This window comes from Eubalaena glacialis, chromosome X (assembly GCF_028564815.1).
Source record: "Eubalaena glacialis isolate mEubGla1 chromosome X, mEubGla1.1.hap2.+ XY, whole genome shotgun sequence".
Classification (NCBI taxonomy): domain Eukaryota; kingdom Metazoa; phylum Chordata; class Mammalia; order Artiodactyla; family Balaenidae; genus Eubalaena; species Eubalaena glacialis.
In genome coordinates this window covers 99,030,346-99,053,916 of record NC_083736.1, presented here as the reverse complement: position 1 = coordinate 99,053,916, position 23,571 = coordinate 99,030,346, and the positions used below count along the sequence as shown (strand labels likewise).

At 36.9% G+C, this 23,571-nt stretch overlaps 2 protein-coding genes across 4 annotated transcripts in view; one reads left to right on the top strand and one right to left on the bottom strand.

The window, feature by feature from the left end:
• The window catches only part of DNAAF6 (dynein axonemal assembly factor 6), a 40,568-nt gene extending 31,277 nt beyond the window's left edge, over window positions 1-9,291 (bottom strand). The window contains exons 1-2 of one of the 2 annotated variants that reach the window (XM_061179042.1): window positions 9,205-9,291; window positions 3,187-3,324 (exon numbers count right to left, since the gene is read on the bottom strand). In XM_061179042.1, the coding sequence (XP_061035025.1) occupies window positions 3,187-3,321 (135 nt within the window). In that variant the 5' untranslated portion in view covers window positions 3,322-3,324; window positions 9,205-9,291. Of the gene's footprint in view, window positions 1-3,186; window positions 3,325-8,469; window positions 8,570-9,204 lie in introns of those variants that run through there. The other variant, XM_061179040.1, reaches the window with a different exon arrangement.
• Window positions 9,292-9,523: 232 nt separating this feature from the next.
• The window catches only part of NUP62CL (nucleoporin 62 C-terminal like), an 80,699-nt gene continuing 66,651 nt past the window's right edge, over window positions 9,524-23,571 (top strand). For both annotated transcript variants that reach the window (XM_061178478.1, XM_061178477.1), the window contains exon 1: window positions 9,524-9,717. The gene's annotated coding sequence lies outside the window, so the exon portion shown is untranslated. The remainder of the gene's footprint in view (window positions 9,718-23,571) is intronic.

Sequence of the window (23,571 nt, the reverse complement as noted above, 5' to 3'; positions counted from 1 at the left end):
TTCTTGCTGATGTCAGACTCTGCAGCTCCAATTCACTCCATTGCTGGCAGTCAAAACTTCTTATCGCGTGGTCCTGGCAAACTAGCACCTCCAACTCTCCTTTTCCAGGCCCCTGCCCTTATCTCCCAAGACTTCAGACAGGTACACAAGTTATAATGTCCTGTTTGGGCAAGAGGAATAGGGTCTGTCCTTGAAAGCTGGTGGAAAAGCTCATCTGTGTCTTTTTTATGCTAAATTATTCCAACAGCTATAAATTAGAAATTAATCTGTAACATCTCAACGGTTTCTGAGACAGTAACTCTTGCTTTCCAAAAGGTGCTTCAAAAGTGCTATGTCTGCTGTTAAGGTGTTACAGGCATTTTTATGTGAAAATCCCAAGACAATATTCTGTACATTTTTTTCTTTTAAATCACTAAAGTCATATAAACTTGCAGTGTTTTTCTTAAGTTATTAATCACCAGAATATTAATAATACTAACAGTCAATCAGGGTAAAGCATTTTTTGGAACCTGAGGGCCTCTTGTTTTGTTGAGTGCTTCCTTCCACAGCAAATTAAAATCCATAGAAATAAAAACTTGAACATTCCTGACAAAAATTGGTATGCTCTCCATGGACAGTGATGATTGGATAAGTATATCAGAACAGAGGAGGAGTTTCAGTTTATTAACTTAATGAAAATAAATGATTAAAAATAAAATTTTCAAGTGAAAAGATGGATCAGGGTAATAAAAACATTAAAAACCATCTGGCAATTGTTTCTATAAGAATATCATTTCAGCCTCTACCATGAATCTACATCCAATTATCTGAGCAATTTATCATTGCAATTCATGCCACTTTGCAATATGTAAGAGAGTTAGAACATCCTTGTTACGTTGTCTGTGCAGAGTGGTAAACCTCATTTCCCAAGGTCTTAAGATCCCCTCGTGAGACAACAGACATACTCTCTTCCCAATCTCCTATATTCTTAACAATTCTTTGTGGGGATAGTGTAAATAAACCAATGTGTATGCAACAGTTCTAAATGCTGTTTTCAGTGAGTGTATTTTCAAAAACACATCGCTCTTGTAATCGTTCCACAGTTCCCAAGATTAATACATGTTAAAAAATGAAAAGCTGTTTCTCTCCTGGAAAATTTAATAGTTCATTAGAAACATTAATTTTTCTCCCACTGTTCTGATACCCCAATTCTATATCCTCTAATGATATCTGTACTGTGGTGTCTGAATGACCACTTATCTCAAAATTGCTTATAACCCAGATATACAGAATCATACATTATTATAGTAATTTTCCTCTCTATATTGTACAATTTGGTAAAATGATTCTAGTCTCTATTCTCATAAGCACTCATCTTTCCCCTGGAAACACCTCTAGATGCAAATAAAGATCTCCATACATAAATGCCAAAGGAAACAGGCTTTGTAACCAGGGGAAATTCTTATCTCTGAATCTGTTCTAGTTACAAGTTCCACTTCCCTTTATTCCAGATCGCTGTTTCTCTATATGACATACTTTTTTCTATATGACATAACTTTACCTTTTCTATACTTTTTCTATATGGCATAACTTTACCTTTCCCAGGATTTATCATTCTATTTCAGCTAAGGTAGCAAAAACGAGTTTGCCTTCCCAAACTTATTGATATATTGCACTTAACTTTTTCTTCTGTATCCTATTTGTTGTATATATTCAATGCTGTTACTAACGGCCTGCTTTTTCTTTCCTTCTTTGGCCTCTACTAAGAATTCTCCGACTAAAACTTCTTGGTTCCTAATCCTGGCTCCAAGCTGACTCAGTTCCCCTCCTCCACAAATCTTATTTCCATTGCATGTCTTATTTGATTCTGCCCTGTTCCACGTAACTTCTTCCTGGAGGGTGGAAGCTCAATCCAGTGTCAATCTGGTTGACACTGGATTGGCTGCCTATTTAGATTATACTACTTGTTTTTCCACACTATGGCAAAAAAGAATTTGGGGAGGAGAAAATTGATATGTATGTTCATGGGAGATGGTTTATTCACGGTAAACTGGTCATGATAACAAAGAACATTAAAATAGTTTAAAGCAAATTAATATATTCTGCTATAGTACGAGACTTTTTTTAATAAATTTATTTATTTTATTTATTTATTTTTGGCTGCCTTGGGTCTTCATTGCTGTGCGAGGGCTTTCTCTAGCTGCAGGGAGCGGGGGCTACTCTTCGTTGCGGTGCGCAGGCTTCTCACTGCGGTGGCTTCTCTTGTTGCAGAGCACAGGCTCTAGAGCGCAGGCTCAGTAGTTGTGGCACGCAGGCTTAGTTGCTCTGCGGCATGTGGGATCTTCCAGGACCAGGGCTCGAACCCCGGTCCCCTGCATTGACAGGCGGATTCTTAACCACTGTGCCACCAGGGAAGCACCTATAGTATGAAACTTCTGCCGCAAATTTTGTTTGCCTTCATATAGGCAGTCTGATAGCCAAGGTTTGCTAATATCTAAGGAGGAGGAGAATGGAGAGCAGGGGGTTACATGGAAGTATTTTGAGTATTCTGAGCATACTGGCAGTGACTGTGGAATGGCCAAAGCTCAATTCATGCAACTCTCCTACCCAAAATGAAGCCCATCTTGCTGCTGCAAGCCTCCCTGAGGTTCCCTGTCCTGACCCCAAATGCTATTCAACTAATTAGATTCCACAGCTCTATCTGAGCATGTAGCCGGAAGCCAATTTTAATAGGCTGAAGCTAGTTTGTCCCCTTATTTGGCTCAAAATATTTTCTGTTCTGCTTTCATGTGTAGACAAATTTTTAAAAATTAAGGGTTTGGGGGCCCTAATTAATACTAATTAAAATTATTTGTTTTATAGAAATATTGTCTAGGCTTAAAAATCCTAGCTACCACTCTTTGTAATGGTTGTCAAGCATTCTTTGGCCATAAATATAAATGACAAACATTTTGAAATGTGGCTATTGCTACCATAGTTACAGAACTATTTTCCTATTCAGTGTTCAGGTAGTTTAGAAAAAATATAATTACGTTTGCTAGAAATGTACTAGAGGTTATACTCTCATGCATAATCAGTCCTGCAACCTCCTGTGAATGTATTAGATGACAGAGCCCTGCTCCCACAGCAAGGTTGGAACAAGTTGTTCAAATACAGTTTCACAACTTAGTGTGATCAGAACTAATTCATCTGTAAGTATATAACCACCTGTCCGGACTCAAAGTCATCCTCTTCCGGATAAAGCAGCTTAGAGAGAGCCTGCAGAGCTGAAACTGAGGAAATGGTTTCAATTTCCATATTTTTGGATTCCATATTTTCAGCTTCTGCATTTTCAGATTCCATATTCTGAGGAAGAAGATAATCAGAAAGAGGTATTTTAGTCTTCTATTTTATTTAAGACATGAAGATTTTTCTAAATTGTCATATCTCCCTTCTTTCCCTGGGTCACTCCATTATCTCTTATTCCTCCTTGAAAATCCTTGTAAACTCCTTCAAATATATGTATTTTGCTGACTCACAGACCTGGGGCAGCAAGTAAACGCAAGTATTCAACTTGCTTTATTAAAACTTCGTGCTCAATCTAACAAGCATTTCTTGAGCACCTACATAGTGGTTCTCAGATTTTAGTGTGTTTAAGAGTCAATTGGGGAGTTAGTTAAAAATGTACATCCTTAAACTCTTCCCCAAGAGAAAGGGTATGTCAGTGTCACGTAGAATGTACATTATTATTTGGAAACATACTTTTGTGGACTACCTTTTTATCTGTCTAATATATGCTGTCTAGCTTGTATATTCCTATTCAGTGAACTGAAAAGGATGTTTGTTGGGGGGAATGTCTCAAGGAACTTTACTCATTTCACACTTTTGCCTCAGGCAGGCCGGTATCTTCTGCTTTATTTAAAATTTTAATCAACCCTTGATGATGCCTTGCATTATATTGCTGTTTGAGACCTCTAGTGGGTTGGTTCATTAACTTTAGTGAAAGTTCACACAAAATAAATTGTTTTTTTCTGATTATAATAGTGATACTATATATGTCTATTGTGGAAACTTTAGGAAATAATACATTAAAAGTGGAAATAATACATTAAAAGTAGAAATAAGAGAATCACAACTACTTGTAATCCTACCAACCAGACATCAGTCTTTTAAATAATCTCTACCGTTATATTTGGAGTAGGAATTCAGGATCTTTAAAAATCTTGGGAGTGTCAAACTTTAATGAATAACCTGAATAAAGACTGTAGAATTAGGCCTATTGTTAGTGATTTGGGCATAAATATAATAGGAATCTTTTCTACACTTCTGCTGATATTTTTTGAACATTATTTTATAAAATTAATTCACAGGAAGCATTTCTTTAGTGCTTTTATTAAATGATCCACTAAAATTTTTGTGTTGTGCCTAGAACAGTAATACAAAGGAATTCTCAAAAGTGTGCTGGTACAATCACCTGTCAAAATCAATCTGCATGTAAATGGCGTTTTACAAATCTTTTGTTTTACTATTATATTTTACCATTATTTTGACTTTCCTTTTTAAAAGGAAAACTGATCTGAATGCTTATCGGAGATGTCAAGGGTATGAAACAAATGTTAAATTGCCCTATAGAACTAGCACAGAGGCAAGTATATCATAGTGGTTAAGAGTAAGGGCTCTGGAGTCATGTTGCTTAGATTTGTATCTATCGTTTACTTCCTAGCTCTGTGACTCTGGGCTACATCTTTTAAACTAATAATGATGTGGAATAACTTAATGATAAAACTCATTACATTGAAAACTCATTAAATTGGAAAAGGTGAAATAAGAGCTGATTAAAACAATCTTCTCTCACAGTATGGTCTGGTTGTCTGCTATGGAAATGAATAATTGACACATTAAATTAAACAAAGAGGCTTCTGTTTATATTTTTAAAGTCCTAGCTGATTATGTGTTCATTAAATATTTACTTAACATTAAAAGCAAAAAGTTTATTGAAACATTTTCTACCTTTGACAGTGAAAGGGAAAAATGGATCCAGATATCAGATGCAATGATATAAATGGTATTTTGAGTTGAGATTGTACAATGAGACTTTTAAAAAACAAATATAGCCGAAATTGTTTTACTATTCCAGCATTACCTACCTTACAATATTGTTGTGATGGCCGTATTATGCAACGTAGGTAAAAGAGTTTGCTAAAATATGAAAAGCTTTATAAAAATATCATTATTATTTGGCACATAGTGCCAGCACCCACAGGTACACGATGATGAGGCTTGCTAGAGCTTAATGGTGGGCTGGTGAGAGGGGAAGAAACTGGAACCAGTAGAACTAACCCAGAAGAAGGGTATTCAGAAGTGCCAAATATAGCATCTGAGTTAGCAATCAGAACTGCTATTCACGCGTGCTCATGGGCTTGGCAGTGACGTGGCAGCGAGAGTTTCAGGACGTGAGCAGTGTTTCGGCAGAAAGGTTGAATAGCCATGGTTACAGGGAGGCCTATTTAGGTAAAGTAGGATCCTGGTCCATAGGTGGGGGTATAGGAGGCAGGATGGGGTTCTTGAGTATTATGGGGGAGTTGGCAGCTAGAGGAAGGTTCAGAATAAGGCAGGGCTCAACATCACAGCTAGAAAAGAGAAAAGGAAACAGGCACTCCATCAGAGGCTTTCTAATGTCCCAGTGGAGGTTATGAAGGAAGGCTGTGGTTCAGTAAGTACACTGGATACTGTATTTAGGAAAAGCAGATTAATTCTAAATCTCCATCAGTTGGGAAGTAGCTCTCGCCTGGTTCTCATTTGGTAAGAGGCAGGGCAGTGTGGGCAGTGGGAAGCTACACCTAGAGGCTGAGCGTCTTCAGTAACTGGAGCTGGCATGTAGTCAGCAGTTGGTGAATACTGAATGAAGTATGACTAAATTCATACGAATGTTGATTTCAAAATAGTCACCTTGGAATGTTATACATTGATGTAAATTATGCTATCGATGCTCAAAATATTTTGGAACTGCCTTCATATGTATCACCAAGAAAACAGGTATCACTATGGTATCACTCAGTCTGATTACACATCAGATTTGTCTCCAAGTGATTTCTAGATATATCTAGATATCACATCTACTTTCAAAATATGAAGATTTGATACTTTGAGGATATTCAAAAGAATGTGCTGCAAGCCTCAAGGCGATTCTAAAAGAGTAGCTTCGAAAGTAATTTGAGCAATAACAACAGCATTAGAATAAGTGGATAGCCTCCCAAAGTGACTGCTTTGAAGGGAATACCACTCCTTGGGATGTAAAACAAATCATTCACAATAGTTTATAGTATGCTCTTTATATCTGAAGTATATTAGGAATCAGACTTTTTAAATTCCAAATTATGCTGGCATACAATGGCATAGGTTCATACTTAGCTAAATTGGAGTAGAAATATCATAATAAAATTGGCACTCCAGCAAAGATAATTTTTACCATATCAACCATAATAATCATCTATAAACACAAAATAATAAATCACGACAAGTTTGTTGATATTGTATTTTGACAAACAAAAGAATCAGCAATACTTTGTAAGTAACTAATCAAAGAACTCAAAGTATCAAAAGAGAAAAACAATGATCTGAATTTTTAGAAAACTATATTCTAAATTCAATGGAAATGAAGATTCTACTAGCTTTTTTAGAAGTCTAACAAATTAAGAATAATTTGTTAAACTATTAAAAACATATTAAAGTTCATTTGACAAATAGATAACATCGGAAAAATTAAAGCAAGATGCCTTTTTATGAACTATGCAGTGTTATTTATTTGTAGGACTATCTTTTATTTGTAAATTTGATATAAAGTTCATCTTGAGCCTGACAATCAAGGTCCTTCAGGATTTAACCCCAACCTAATTTTCTGCCCTTCCCTCCTATTATTCTCCTACCTGTAATCTGCATTCTGTTAAAAACTGAACTGCTAATTAAACATACCCTATAATCTCCTGCCTTTGTACTTTGGAATGTATTCTTCCTTTTGCTTAGACTACCCAGATAGTATAGTGTAGTGATTAAAAAAAAAAAAAAATTCTGGAGCCACACTGCCTGTTTGAATCTGTCATTGCCACTTAAATAGGCCAAGAATAAATTTAAGGCAAATTTAAGCAGGAACTTCATTTTAAAAATATATTGCTAAATCTTTTATTTGAGATTTGGTTATTTAGAAAGTAAATTTTCTAGACACTTTTTTTTTCTCTCACTCTCTTTTGCTAGGCCAATTCCAGTGGCAGAGTTTTCTAGACAGTGCTTTTAATTTTTCCCACATCAACTTGAATCTTTAGGGCCTTCATAGTTGATTGGGGGATTTCTTTCGGTACTAGCCACAATGAGCTAAAGAGACAGATGCTTCAGAACCAGCTCTTTACCAAAACATTGGAGCCATTTAGGGACTAAACAAGCTCAACCAGGATGACTCCAGACTCACGGCACCGAAACAATAATATCAATAACCCGAGATTAAGTCAGACTCTAGTTGAGAGGGCTGGGGTCTCAGCAGGAATGGCTCTTCGACCTGAACTAATTGGAGAGAAGTCTAGGTTAAATTAGTGAAAATTCTGAATTACACACTATTCAACAAGAAATGACATTTTATTAATTCAAGTTTATATAGCAAATAAAATCAGGGTAATAAAGAATCACCAAATAGCATCATTTGGGAACTTGGTTAATAGGTAAACACATATCCCTATGTAGAGTTACTGACTGTTTATAGCTGAATGATTTCAAAGTATTAAAAATTCATTTACTCTCTTAAATAAAATTGGCATTTCTTCTGCAACTTTATTTATATAGTACCTTATTTAACAATTCCTGTATTAAAATTCTTCTGAAAACACAAAAGTAAACATCATCTATGCATATGTCTGAGTTAAATTATAATATACTGATTGGTTTTTTCTTACATTTTTTGACAACTATACACATCAATGATCCCCTGACTATTAAAACGAATTCATTTTGACTTGTTTTTACAATACCAAGAATAATTTCCTTTTTTAGGTCTCTAACTTTCACTGCTATCAAATGTACCAAGTCATAAGTAACTATGGGGACTTAACAAGAGTTTTTGTTACAAATTTAAAATATATTTAATGGAAGATGATTTTTGAAAGTACCTGGAATATTTCATAAACCTAAATGTCAAGAAATGAGCCTCTTGATTTAATATTTCCTCTATCCATTATTCTTTGTTTTAGCCAAACTTAATACACTTGCCAACAATTTTTTTGTTTCTGTCTCATTCCCATACTCCACCTCTATCTAAAAAGGAGTTGAGACAGCTCATTTTCCTTCAGAGCTTTGAAATTTTCTCCCCAAGCCAACAGGCCTGTTTTCTTCATTTCTTCAGGAAATAGTCTCTGTTCTGAATCCCTGTCACAACAAGAAGCTCTTAGGAGAAGCGACCCCTACCTCTCTGCTCAAACTCTGTACTCTCCCCTCACTCAGATTTTATTTTTTGTCACAGTCCCTTACCTTTTGACGGGTACAGTCCAACGACATATAACACTTACTCTCCCAATCAGCCCTTGGTGAGTAGCAGGTTTGGTAGGGACAAGTAGGCTTTTGCACACCACGCTCCAGCCCCCCAAGTGCGGTCTGACTGCTTCTCACTCCTCAACGGATCTGACCAACTGCCGTTGGAACTCTCAGGCCACAGCGTTCACATTCCCGCACACAGGGCATTGTCCACGTAGTACGGGCCGTTTTTTTCAGTCTGAACAGCGTTATACCCCCTAAAAAATATATCCCAACCAAGGCAACCTGGTCCAAGATAAATCATGCCTGTACATGTAAAACAGAAGATAACAGTGGCTACTTCAACTTGGAGCACCCAGATCTACCTACAAGGAAATAATAGTTTTCACTCTCAAATTAGCGTTACAACCGTAAGTGTATGTAAGTGTCTAGAGAAAAACGTCGGGAAGGCTTCGCATGTTCATTTTGGCCTTCTGACATTCCATCCGCATTCATCCCTTGTCTGGTAAAACTGCCCCATCTCACTCACATCCTGATAGACTGAGTTTTGTTAAAGCTGAATCCTGCTTCTAGAGAGTCTAGGGCAGGGGGATTTAGGGAACGGGTCTGTTCTATCGGCAACTTGTGGCTTTTTGGGGGTATCTCTCAGAGCCGTAAGTATCTAGAGTTCTCTGATAGCTAAGGCATCTGAGGACCCCTTCTTTCCCCCTCCTAAGGTTCGGGTTTCCTCACCTGGGTCAGTTTTTGGGTGGCTCTCTAGGATCCAAAAACACACTGCGGAGAGCTCTGCGTCCCTCTGTTGCCTGGGTAACAACTTTGTTTCCGAAAGCCCCCACCCCCCACCTCCGGGTTCCCGCTTGACTTTCCTGGCCAATCATAGAAGAGGGTCCTTTGAAACCTCACGAGAAGCAACCAATCCGAACGCGCGTCAGTTGTGGTCAATGGCCGCCCTTTCCAGTTAACTAGGTCGACCCCTTTTAAGCCTGGGTCTCAGCATCGCTCCAGCGGAGACACGCCCACTGTGCAGGCTGGCTCTTTTCGGCCGCAGAAGTTCCGGGTCCGCCTCTCTGGCCGCTCCGCAGTTTCATCTGCCTTCGGTTTTACTTCGCCGCCACTGAAACAACCGCCACCACCGGTTTTCGTTTGTTCAGAAAATCAACCGGCTCCCTCATTGTTACTTATTTCCTGCACGTGGATTCTAGACCGCTAGTTGTCCAGCGGATCTGGAACAGCGTGGGCGGAAAGGTAGGCTCTGTGGCCGGGGGTTTGAGGAGGTTTTGTGGCGGCTCCCCACGCGCTCCCCACGCCCCCTTTCCGCGCTGTGACAGAGACACGTGTTGTGGTTCTGTCCCGGCTCAGCGTTTGTGTCTATGTGTGTGTAGGGTGGGAACGCGCTTTTTTTCCTCTGCTGTGGGCAAGCCTTCTGGATCCGGAGCCCCAGGGGGAGCACCCCTACGGCTGCCACGCGGCTCCAGCGAGGCACCGGCCAGAGCTACGCGTCGTTCCCACTCACGGGAACGTCGCCGGACCCGGTGCCCCGCTTTTCCCGCTTTGGAGTGCAGAAACGCTGGCGCGGCGCCAGTTTGCGCCGCTTGGCAATAGGAGTGTTTGCACTTCGCCTAGAGGTACAGTTGTGACCCTAGTTTCTCAGGAATTCCGTGGTTTGGTTTTAAACAAAAGGGAAGCAGAATAGATGGCTTAATAAATATTTGGAGTATTCAAAACTGATTAGCTGTGTTCGATAGTGGGCCCCTTCATATAGTATTTGAGTGTTGTAAGCAAGGAGAGGTAGGATGGCTTTAATGGATGGTTACTTTTGGTTATCCAGGACCTGGAATTAGGTTATGAATTAACTAAATTGCTTTCCTTCTTTCTGCTATCCGGTGAAGGGGATAGTGAAGCTTGAGTAATTTGTTACTTGTTATTACCACAAGTAAACATTCTATTCTACTTGTTATTACCACAGTAAACAACAACAACAAAATGGAGGTAGAATATTTAAGTTATTGACTAAAGTTTTGGCTTTTTAGCCAAATTACCTATAGCGTAATTCCCCTTATTACTGTAGGTGATCAGAGTTTAAGCGTCTTAAATTTTGTTATTTCTCTCGGATACTTGCGGAACTTAAGTTATGTATGCTATGCTGTCTCTTGCTTCTTGATTGTTTTTTTCTTTCTATTCCGCCTCATTGTGCATTAGCCTAAGTCCGTAATGCCTAGCTAGTGCTTTTTGGACCTTTTTGCTGTGACAGTAAGAAATTTTGTATTGTGACCCAGTACTTATACGCGATATATAACTGACAAGTATTTCGCAGAAACAGTACTTAATTACGTGCTTTTACTCTGATGCTTTCCATTATATTTTTTAAAATGTGGACCACAACCCACTAATGAATTGTCATTCACGGTTTGAAAAAGATCTGGTCTTAGATCTTTCGTTTTCAAACTTGTGTGTGTTTAGGAATCTCTTAGGATGTTTGTTACAAATACAGATTTCCCTGGCTTACTCCAGGAACTGGTTCTGTCGGTCTGTGGTGGGGCCCGGGAAGGTGCTATAAAGTGCTGGGCACAGTGCCAGATGCACAAATATTTAATAAATAATAGTTTTCTGCTTGGAAAACAAACGCTATTTATGTTTAGGGATATAATTACCTCTTCAAGGTTTGGCCTGCCCCTGCAAGGTTGAATCCGTGCTAAGGGCTGTTTTCTCCAGGGTTGGGGAGGTAGGAAGTTTGGAGATCCGTCCTCGGTCTGAGATGAATCTTCAGGCACTTGACTTACATAGAGAATTTCGTAAATACAGAAACTTAGGGGTTGAGGAACACAAAGGTTAGAGAGGTTCAGTGACTTGCCCAGGGTCATGTTGTCAGTGAGTGGATCTCAGAGATAAAGATCACTTGATTAAGTTTAATATTCTCATCCATCCTGCCTTGATAGCAGGTCAGATCTAGAGGCAGATGTTGAAACAGGAAAAGAGCTTCCCTGGCTTGCTTATCCCAGAAGCAGAGGCAACAGCATTTCTCGCTTTTGACTGCTAGTTTGATCTTAAACTAATGAAACTTGAGAGATCTAAAAGATAAAAAACACAACTAAAAGTTTCTCTGGGTTATAGGTGTGAAAAAGGGATATAGCTTAGTTAATTCTTTTATAATATATAAACTGTTTTAAAACGCTAGTTAAATAATTTATTAAACCAGCATTAAAAGAAATTAAATATGAAAAATTTCCCTCAATTCTGCTACCAAAATATAACTGATATTTCTGTTTCTTTTCTGTTGTTTCCAAATCTTAATTCCTGTTTATACAATGTTTTGTTCCTTTTATTTAATATGGTTCTGGGAATTTTTCCTATGTTCTTGATAGTCCTTATGTTTTTCATTATTAATAGCAGCTTAATATTGCATAAACTGAGATGGCCATAATGTACTCAGCCTAAATAAACAAGCAACAGAAGATTTATTTCCGATTATTCCATGTTATCAATAACACTGTAAAGTTTGGCTATTTAAAATCATTTATATAACTTACCTTCCATGCACTCAAGAGGAATCCTAACAAGAAGGCCAGGAATCTGGACCTGAGCTGTGAATTTTTGCCCCCTTGGATGTATGGATTTGCCCCTCTAGGTTTCTCTGTGCTGGAGTAGCAGTCATCAACCACAATATGAGTTAGGTTGAATGTATTTTTTTAACTAATAACTATGGACATTTTCAAAAGGATATACTTTAAAAAATATATGAATCATAGCATATTCAAGCAGATTTAAGTGCCATAATAACACTCATGGTGATTAGCTTTCTTTTTGAATATCTTTTCCAAAGATTATATGAGTATGTATTCATTTGTAATTTAAATTTTTTATAAAGGAAGCAATTAAGTTGACTGGGAGAATAAAAGCTATAATTGGTCTGTATTAGCACATTCCCCCTTTTCAAAGCACGCAGGTTGTCTTATTTTCTGTCATTCTAAAACATTAACTAGCCCCTCTTTTTAAAATTATAAAATATTTCAGACAGAAAATTACAGAGACTATTATACACCATCATCCATGTACCCACCAAAGATTTAACAATTGTTAACCTTTTGCCATATTTTCATTAGATATTGTTTTTTTAAAGAACTAAAACATTACACTAAAACCAAACATAAAACTAAAACACTACCTCTTTGTACCCCTTCCCAATCTCATTTCCTTCCCAATCCCAGAGATATTTGTTCTTCTGAAGTTGTTAAATATTTTTCCTGTGTTTTTAAGTGCACTCAAACATAGATGGCCATAAATGGTTTGTAATATATTGTTTTGTATGTCCTTTGACATTTTCATAAATGGTATACTGTACTTACTCTTCTGCAACTTTTTGGGGGTCAACATTGTTTTTGAGATTTGTCTGTACTGATAAATGTAGATAAAGTTAGTTATTTTGGGGGGGATAAACTGGGAGATTGGGATTGACATATACACACTACTATATATAAGGATAACTAATAAGAACCTACTGTATAGCACAGGGAGCTCTATTCAGTGCTCTGTAATGACCTGTATGGGAACGGAGTCTGGAAGAGAGTGAATATATGTATATGTATGTCTGATTCACTTTGCTGTACAGCAGAGATTAACACAACATGGTAAATCAACTATACCCCAATTAAAAAATTAATTAAAAAAATTTTTAAAATGAAATAACATATATATAACTCACATAAATACTAAAATGTGATTTTTATTTTTTACACAATTATTTCAGTAACACAGAAATATTCAAAAACGCTATCTTGCCATTTAATAGGTACAGTTTTCATAGGTTTCTCCCAGTAGACTTATTGCACAATCCAGGAATAAAGCTTAAAACAGAGCGTCATTTAGGAGTAATAAAACCTAAATTAGGGCTTCCCTGGTGGCGCAGTGGTTGAGAGTCTGCCTGCCGATGCAGGGGACACGGGTTTGAGCCCTGGTCTGGGGGGAATCCCATATGCCGCGGAGCAGCTAGGCCCGTGAGCCGCAATTGCTGAGCCTGCGCGTCTGGAGCCTGTGCTCCGCAACAAGAGAGGCCGCGATGATGAGAGGCCCGCGCACCGTGATGAAGAGTGGCCCCCCGCTTGCCGCAACTGGAGAAAGCCCTTGCACAGAGACGAAGACCCAACACAGCCATAAATAAATAAATAAATTAAAACAAACAAACAAACAAACAAAAACTTGTTTCACACCTGGTTGTAGCTAATTTCTATCCTCAGACATTTAAAAAAAAAAAAAAACCTAAATTAACAAAAGAAAAAAAAAGTTGCTTTTATTGCTGTAAAGTAGCCCTCATATAACTATGCCACTTAAAAATATCTCCATTCCACTATTGTTGTTGGACATTTAGGTTGTTTCAAGTATACAAATATTCATGTAAATCATACCACTAAAAGCGGTACCTAAAATAGGCAAATTCATAGACACAGAAAGTGAAATAGAGGTTACCAGAAAGTAAAATAGAGGGACTGGGGGAGTGGGCAATGGGAAGTTATTGTTCAATGGGTACAGAGTTTCTGTTTGTGGTGATGAAAAAGTTTCGTAAATATTGAATAGATAGTGGTGATGGTTAAACAATGTTGTGAATGTACTTAATGCCACTGAATTGTACACTTAAAAATGGTTAAAATGGTAAATTTTACATTATATTTTACCACACAAAAAAATTACAAACATAAGAATTATGCTTATTTTTCAAAGGCATACTTTGAAAAATATACTTGATGACTAGTTTTTTTGTGGAGTAAAGCCCTGAGAAAAGTGAGATTTATTTTAAAAAATAAACTTGAATTAAGTTATATTAGCCAGATCTATTTTTCCTTGTAAAATGATATTTTTTGAAATCTTTAAATGACTACTATTACTTCATGCTTGTATAAGATTTTAATGAATACTAGTATGCTTCAGAAGTTTCCAGTTTTTCATTTGTTTTTTTTTTTTTTTGCTCTTTTTCTCCAAGGTTTTGAGGGAGGATTCTTCTAAAAGTGAGTAGGCGTTGAGGCTGTACTTTGCATTTGAATGCCATTCCTCTTTCATTTCTTAGACTAGTTCTCTCCAGTGATGTACTCTCTTCTTTCTCCTCTCCCCTCTCCTAATCCTGTTCTTTCACCGCTGCCCTTTTGGGTCCCTCTGCCTCCTTTCCATTTAGCCAAGCCTTCTCTTTGGGTTTCTCTGCCCTCCACTCCCGTCCTCTCTTGAGTCCCCTCCCCTGCCTTGTATCCTTCTCAGCTCCTCCAAGATTTCCCCTCTCTTGAGACCTTCTGCCCACCCTCCCCTGTGGTCTCATCCCTGGTCTTTTCTTTTCCAATGTTGTAACTGCTAAAGGCATTCACTAAAATAAGACTTGTTTCATGGACATTTACAGTCTTCTCTGCAGTGTCAGACTTGTAACATTTGGAAAGTTGGTCTTAATTTTGGGATTTGAAAAAAACTTTCTAGCCTTTAAAATAAGATTCTGACATTATGGCCTTGACAAGTTATAGTATGAGTACGAAGGGGGAGAAAAGCACTTAACGTGAAAGATAATCAGTGAGTTATATTGCTTAAGATGTTTAATATGAACTGAAAACTAATGCACCATTTTCCGTAGCTCTATATTTTATTTTGGCATAAAATAAAATGATTACCATTAGAAGTTTGATCCCTTCCTATTTCCTTGAAAATGGCTGTGCTAATTTCACCTCTCCCTATCCATTTCTCTCTGGGGACTCAAACATTTAGGATAAAACATTGGTAACTCAGTTTCTACTTCCAGAGTTGGCATCAATAACTGTCAGTGCAAATAAGGACCCTATTGTACTTTGAGACTTCAGTTTTTCTACTTTCTTCTTTAGTTCCATTTCTGTAACGCTTTCTTGGTGGAAAAGGGGTTTCTTCAGTGATTTGGTACTTTTCCTTTGCTTCTCTGCCTCTCTCCTTAGTTCGATAATTAATATGTTAAGGAACCATATGTATCATCAGAAGTTACTATTTATTGGAATGGTTTTATACCATGACTAATCACATTGCATGAATTTTCAGGCCAGGTTGTTTAGTCATGATGTTCTTGAGAAGGTGAACTGAATTCGTGGAATGGTGAATGGAATTCACCATTCACGTGGAATTCATGAATGGTTATCTAGTAACTAGGCATTTTAGGGGGAACATTGTCTCCAAAGAGGATTTGCTTCCAAGAAGGCAGAAAAACTTTTTAATCCATTACATGGCTGAACTTCTATGCTAGTCACTTCTTGACAGTTATTTCTCAAAGTAATGTGGGGGAATAATGGCATGAGTGATTTCCCCCCAAATCATTTATACTTTGTGAGACAGAAGCCCCTAAACATTTATGCTGAAATGACTTATAATAGGTACCCAGGCTTGAACTTATTTTGTTTCTGCTCTTTGAGATGCAGTTTTATCTTCCTAATATCTGTTGCTTAAGCTAATGTTACAGTGAAAGTATTGTGTTCAGTTCCTTCACTTACTATTTGTTTGACCTTGGGAAAGTAATTTAGTATCTTAGAGCCTCAGTTTCTTCAACTATAGAATGGAGATCAAAATACCTTTACGGTTTGTTGTAGGTAATTAAAAGATGAGGAATTTCAGATTCGATAAGTGCTTTTATCATTTCCCTTTTATATAAGAGATTCAAGAACTTAAGTGGTAAAATGGTATGTCCTGAAATGACCTACCATCATTTATTGATCCTCAGTCAGATTTCTTACTAACCAGAACACTCCTAGGACCTATAAATGACGATAGGTAGTACAAAAAGAAGATAATTTGCATGCTGATAAATGAGATAGTTGTGTAGTAATTTTTTTTGAATTGTAATTTGAAATGCAATTTATGTTCACTCTCTGGGCCAGCTTAGAGAGTGCTCCATAAATATCCCTGATTGACTGATCCTTCACTGACAGTGAGGAGAACCCCAGCACTATATTTTAGAAAGCTTTCATATAGCACTTTACATTAAATTAAATTAGACAAGATAATATATGTGGAGGGCCCTTTGTAAACTTATTTTTAAGAAAACATTTTGGTTACTCAGTGAAACTGCCAGAATTTTAGAGGTGAGGAAACAGATTCTAATGCATTTAAGTGACTAGCACAGCCCGATAGGTGATAGCACTGATTGAATTGCCTCATTTAGATTGGACTACCAGGCAGGGATCATCTGCCCATTTCCAGGAGCCTTTTTCGATGATTTCTTTAGGCCTAGTGAATCTTCTGCAGAAGTCCTTCACCATCTAGTACTTCTTTCTTTGAACATGTGTGCTTGCATTAAGACATCCAGGATGGAACTGTGAGCTGGGCTCAACATAAAAAGCTGTAGTTTTGTCAACTTTAAGCTCCTAGTCAGGCAGTGTGGATAAGGAGAGAGCACTCTGAAGAGGAATAGATGTTGGCTAGAGGAACTCAACAATGACAGAGACAGATATTCCTACTCATAGCCACATAGAGGGAGTACAGACTTGTTTTCCATTTTTTATTAAACTAGTGATATGCAGAGAGAAACTAAAGTGTGCTAAGGTCTTATTTGTTAAAAAGGATATGGAATACTGATTAACTTCAGGCTTTCTTAGAAGAACATAAATTTAAACGTGTTAAAGAATTCAAGAGAAACTCATACAAATAAATATAATTAGCATATGTAACTTCCAAGTATGGGAAAAATGATGGAATACAGAAAATTCCATCAGTCCAATTACGCAGAAAAAGATAAAAGATAATACAACATGGCAAATAAAAAAGACAAAATAAGATGGGAGAAATATGAGTCCAGTTGTGTCAGTAGTCATAATAAATGTAAATAAATTAAACTCACTCATTAAGAGATTCTTAGACTCTATTTTAAAATTTTCAGCTTTGCTATTCATAAAAACCACGCTAAAAATGACTCAGAAAGGTTGAAAACAAAGGGAAGGAAAAAGATACACTAGGCATATAGCAACCAAAAGAAAAATGGTGAAGCAACATTAATGTCAGACAAAAATGTGATCTAAGGCAATTTAGATTCTTAACCACTGTGCCACCAGGGAAGCCCATGAGAGACATTTAAAACACCCTTGTTAGAAACTGGTTAAGCAGAATAGATTAAAAAGATTTTTTTAAGTACAAGGATGTGACAGATATACGATCTAAATGAGATGGAAGGGAATCTTTAATTCCAAATTCTTAATGACAGATTCATTTTTAGTCCCAAGGTGATTTTCATTTGTTTTATTTCTCAAATTTCTAAGGAAGAAAATATTTAAATGTTCATGCTGCATTTAACAGAGAAATTCTAATAACAGGGTAATTCTTAAATTACTTTCAAAAGAATGGAAAGTCCACAAATGCAAGGGCACAAGAAAAAGTTCCACCTTTTGATGGCTACCAGAAGTTTTTCCTTTGGCCTGCAATATGACATTGATGACACTACCTAATTCTGAAAGTATCAATGTCTATGACAGTATCAGAACCATGGTTTGACAACAGTATTTTTTCTGTCAACATTTGTGATATTATCATATACTTATATATCATAAATATGTAATATATAATTATATAACATAATAATATAATATTATTATAATATAATTTATAATGCTTATAACCTCAGGAGTGTGGTACCCTTGGGAATATAAGACTAAATACAGCAAGGGCTCTTATTCTGCCCAGAATGCCTTTCTTTCTGTGCCTTCCAGGACTGAGTTATTATACCACTGAAATCACCCTTTGGAGCTCACATTTTAAACGTTTTAAGATGTGTATGACTTAAAAATAAGCATGTCATATTAACACATTTAGATACATATTGTCCTTCAGAGTTAGTCTTGGGGAGGTGTTCACTTATAACCATGACACGAACACTACTCAAGATACTGTATTGTATCAACTCTAAGAGGTATAGTTTTCCATATTTTAACATCTGTGCAATTGAAATGAGTCTTAATAGTTGATGGTATCTTACAATCCCTTTTGGCTAGGAGGCAGTTGTGATGTCATAGTTGTTTCCATATGCACATTTAATATCAAAATGTCTAGGATCAAAACCTGCCTAATGGGTGTCTTGGGTGAAAATCCCAGAGATAATAGGGGATCACCTGTAACTCCTAGAAACCAATGGTTGTGGGGAGCGAATGCAAAAGATGGTTAATCAGGTTTAGTTATTGATTATGCTGAAGTGGGAGACAAAAGGAGGCTAGTCTACATATTTGCAAAGCTGGCTTGAAAGCATAGCAAAAATGGCTTTTAGTTCTCTTATGAGTTCTTTTAAGAATTGCTGCAGCAACAGTTAACAATTGTTGTTGTTGTTAACAATTGTTAACAACAGTTAACAATTGTTGTTGTTGTTAACAATTGTTAACAACAGTTAACAATTGCTGCAGCTCCTGGTGGCACAGAAGACTTTAAGAAATTTGAGTGGAAAATTGGATTCTGAATATTTTTTTCTTAATATATGCATGTTTGATTAAAATCTGTGTCTATATTGAAAGGAGCTCTTTCAAAAAGTAAAAAGTTTAAGTGATGATAAGGAACTGTAACAGGTTGGTGTTGGTTTTTTTGTTTTTGTTTTTGTTTTCCTTTTTACTGGTGTATAAAGTAATGGGGCTCATAACTTTGATGAAATATTTTTGATACTGATTTCTTAGAATTGCCTTTCAGAGCTATTGTGTAAAACCTGATTGTTAGTCGCATCCCGTCTTAGAAATCTTGACTGGAACAGAATGATAAGTACACCGTGATTTTCCCTTAACACTTTAAGGGATATTTAGAGATATTATTCCATCTTCTTCTAACATTTACTGTTGCTAATGAAGAGCCTGCTGTCAACCTGGTTGTTACTCCTTATTAGGTAAATGATTTTTTCTCTCTGATAACCTTCAGATTTTTTTCTCTATACTTAATATTTTAGGGTTTCAATATAAAGGGTGTGTGTGTGTGTGTATGGTGGTGGGAGGAGTTGCCTGCTTGCACTTGGTGGTTTTAAATATGAGGACTCATTTTTCTTCAGTTCTAGCAAACTCATTTATTAACTCTGAATAATGTCTCTGCCATTCTATTTTTTTCCTTCTGACATTCCTTCTGGATATATACTGAAACTTCTCTTTTATTTTCTCCTTATCTCTTAATTTCTCTCTTCTTTCCCATCACTTTATCTGCCCTGTGTTCTGGCAGATTCTTTTCTTCTGTTCTCTCTTCCTGTTCAATGATTTTTTTTCCTCTTCAACTGTGTCTAGTCTACTATTTAAATCTATCCCTTGAGCCTTTTTATTTCTAATACTGTATCCGTTTCTTGGATTTCTCCGTGGTTCTTTTTCACATTCACTTCTTTGTTTTTAATGGATGCTATTTCTTTCTTGAGCTCTTTGAACATATAAAACATTTTAATGTGCCATTCATATTGCTCTATCACCTCTAATTCCTTAGATGAGAATTTCCTCAATTTTCAGGTCTATAGACTACTTAGATGTTTTGTAGTTCTTGTCTTTGAGTTAATTTTCTCGGGGTGTTTTGGATCATGGGTGACCTAGGAAGTGGAGATATCTCTGATAAGTGATGTCATGGACAACCTGCCTGGGCCCTGAAAGTTTTATCAGCTCCTAATTAGTGTTTTTATGTTACCATCTTAGTTTGAAGTTTCCACACCACAAAGGTAAATTGAATTTGAGCCGTCTGTGTATATCTTCTGTACCAGCTTGGGGTTCCAGCATGTCTCCATTGCCTTTGCATTCTCCTATAGAGATTTCCCAGATATAAGCTCCACTAGGTTTCTGCTGATTGAGGAGCCTATGACCTTACCCTGTGGCCTCAAATTTACCCACAATCTAGCATATTTCCAGCTTTTAGGGCACACATCTCATTCAAGTCACCCCCTTGGGCTAAGCAGCTTCACGTTCTGCTCATAGATATGAAGATATGAATTCCCTGTCTGGCACCTGAAAAATTGTCTTCTTTTTTTTTTTTTTTTGGCCATGCCGCGGGGCATGTGGGATCTTAATTCCCCAACCAGGGATCGAACCCGTGCCCCCTGCATTGGAAGCAGAGAGTCTTAACCACTGGACTGCCAGGGAAGACCCTGTCTTTTTTCTTAAAAAACTCTGTATTTTTAAAAAAGTGTTTTTAGTAAGTGCTTTTGAACTGATATTTCTTGGAGTTTGGAGTATAGGAGAGTGATTCCAGTGTGGCTCCCATCTACCGTCTTGACTTGGAAGTCTCGTTGAGATCTCTAAAAATTTTCTTCTTCCATTCCTCTCTTACCCCCATTTAGGGTTTGGAGTCAGGAGCCGGTTTATTTTTGGAGAAATTGGTGCCCTTACCGGTTGGTTCACTTCTGGCTCTGCAGAGACAACCACTTAGCTACAGAGTTTACTTTTTCTACACCTAGTATAGGAGGTTTAACTTAGGGACTCCATTCCAACCAGTTAGAAGTTCATCTTCTACCGGCCTGTTCTCACTCTGTAACACAACTCCAGCTAGGCAGAATACAGGATTCAGCTTTGGAGCATCAGTTGCATCAACTCCTATCCCAGTAGGAACTGGATTTCCTCAGGGTAAGAAGAGTACCATTTGATTCTTTTAGTGGCTACAAAGGTAATCATCTTTCAAAGACAAACTTTCAATTCGGAGTATGGAAAGGGTAAAAGGATGGTGTGGCATTTCTAAGTCAATTATTAGGAATTATGCTACTCATTCCCAAGGTAGTCCTATAAATTGAAGTCATTTCTGATTTGAGACACAAGGCACATTGAGTTCTGATCTGTGGTATCCCTTCGTTTTTTGTGAGCCATAGGAAGAGTACTCACTGGGTTTTGAACATATACTATCTTGAAATTAGACTGCTTGCTTATTAAATGTCTCTCTCTAGAGAGATCTTTGTCTACTGATCATTTTAATGACCTTGGATATACATTCTTCCCTCCTGCATCTCAGAATTTTTAAAGGGAGCATTTTAAAAAATGTCTTTCTATGTGAATTCAGTTGGATCCAGCCCTTTCTTTCAGTAACACCCGATAGCCTGATGAAAGCTATTCCCTCTGGAATTCTCCCCTATACTGTTAGTTATCTAATAACCTGTAATTGAGTGTTAAATAACCTTTCTTAGGACGGGTAATTTAAATACTGAAGCACTTTTTTCGTGGGTCATGAAATACATTTAAAATTTTCTAGAAACTCTATTAAAGGGATGCCTCACGTGACTTTGTGATTCAGTGTCTAAAACTAAAAATTATGTTTTTAATAAAGTCTGCCAGACTGGTAGAAGAAGTGTAAGTTCTGTTGTCTGTACTGAAAATAAAAATTTCAGAACTACTCCTTCCCCACCAAAACCTTTAAAACTTTTGTTCTCCTTAAAGTAGACCAAATTAGGAAACCTTTATCTGTGGATGAGTGAATAGGGAGCTCTGTACATGTATTCCTGTATTAATATCTGGTTATCTTTCCTTCTGTATTGAGATGAAATAACCTATGGAATAAAATGTTATAAAACTTAATTTGACAGGAGCTATGTTATCTAGCTGCCATTTAATGTGGCGGCGAACTATTATATTGATTTTTTTCCTTTTTCTATTTAGAATAAATGCAATAAAATTAAACTTGGGCAACAGGGCTTTCACACAACCTACAGTGATTCTAGGGGCTTTTGAGCTGGGTGCCACCACCCGTACTAATGCTGTAACAAGCAGTGCCGTATCACACCAGGGGACAGCATCCACTCCTTTTGCTTTTGGCTCTACTACTAGCTCTGTTACTCAGTCTGCAGCAGGGTTCTCGTTCATTGGTGGAAGTGCACCTCAGACTGGGTGCACCAATTTCAATATTGTCTTGATGGGGAACGCCTCTCAACCAACAGCGTTTGCAGGATTACCCCTCACTCCTGCTACTCGGACGTCTAGTGGAACGATTGCTACACAATCAATTACTCCTTTCAACCGTGGTGGACAGTCCACCAAACTGGTAAGGTTTGAACTCTCCTCTCTAATGGAGAAGCACAGTATTCAAGATTGATTTTGAGATTCTTATTTGATTGATTCATCCGAATATGACCGACTTCTCTTATTGGAGGTTAGTGTTATTGATGAATGTGATAGAAATTAAATCTAAACTGCTCCTTTTGGTTTTGCAGTTTTAGGTTTAGAACCAAGGAATGTTTGTTTGGGGGAAAAGTTACACCCTTCTGAGAATGAATAGTCTAGACAAATTGGCCTCTAGTAATAATAGAGTTACACTGAAATGTTTCGTTCAACTGTTTAATGCTTGTGTTTACCAAGTATTTTTTTTTTCACAATCTGTTGATATGTTCTGTTTTCCTTTTTTAAAATAAAACTTCTGAAATGAAATTTATCAGGAGGTACAGTAAAACAGGAAAGAATATTTTTGGAGTAGTATAAAATTTTAGAGAATATTAATAATGTAATAATAAGTGAGTTATATGGCATAGTTGGGGAATGGTAAAATATTTTGGCTAGTAGAGACATTTTACATGCATGGGTTACCAGTTTCTAAATAAGTAGGATTCAGTAAAATGCATTTAACCTACATTGAACATTAATGAGAAGACATTTAAGATCTTTCTAAACCAAAATGCAGTTAATAAAAAGTACTGGTTTATAAGCCATATAAGCTTGGTTTTACTGTAGATGCCTCAGATATTTTAGAGCTTGAGAAATACAATGAGTGAGATGTTGTATACATTTTACTTTATGGTATATTTTATTGAATTACATATTCATAGTAATGGTTTCAGAGCTTTTGGAAACAACCAAAAAGGTAAAATATTTTAAAAATTATAGATAATAAACAACTTATTTATAATTTGTATTTAGTAGTGATAATGTAACCAATTTTGATTGGTTGGTATGGCATTGTAGGACACAAAGAGATGAAGTGGAGCATTAAAATCATTATGAAGCTAGAATATTTGGTCACTACCTTGGGGGGCATTATTTTAATTGTGTACAAATGCATTTTTGATATTACAAATAATACGTATCTGTTATCAATAAAAAACCAACCAGGAAATAAGTGTTTGAACTTTGGCTCTGTTATTTACTAGTTCTCTGACCTTGGACAAGTTACTCTGACCTCTCAATGCTTGGTTTGCTCATCAATAAGTGCTCA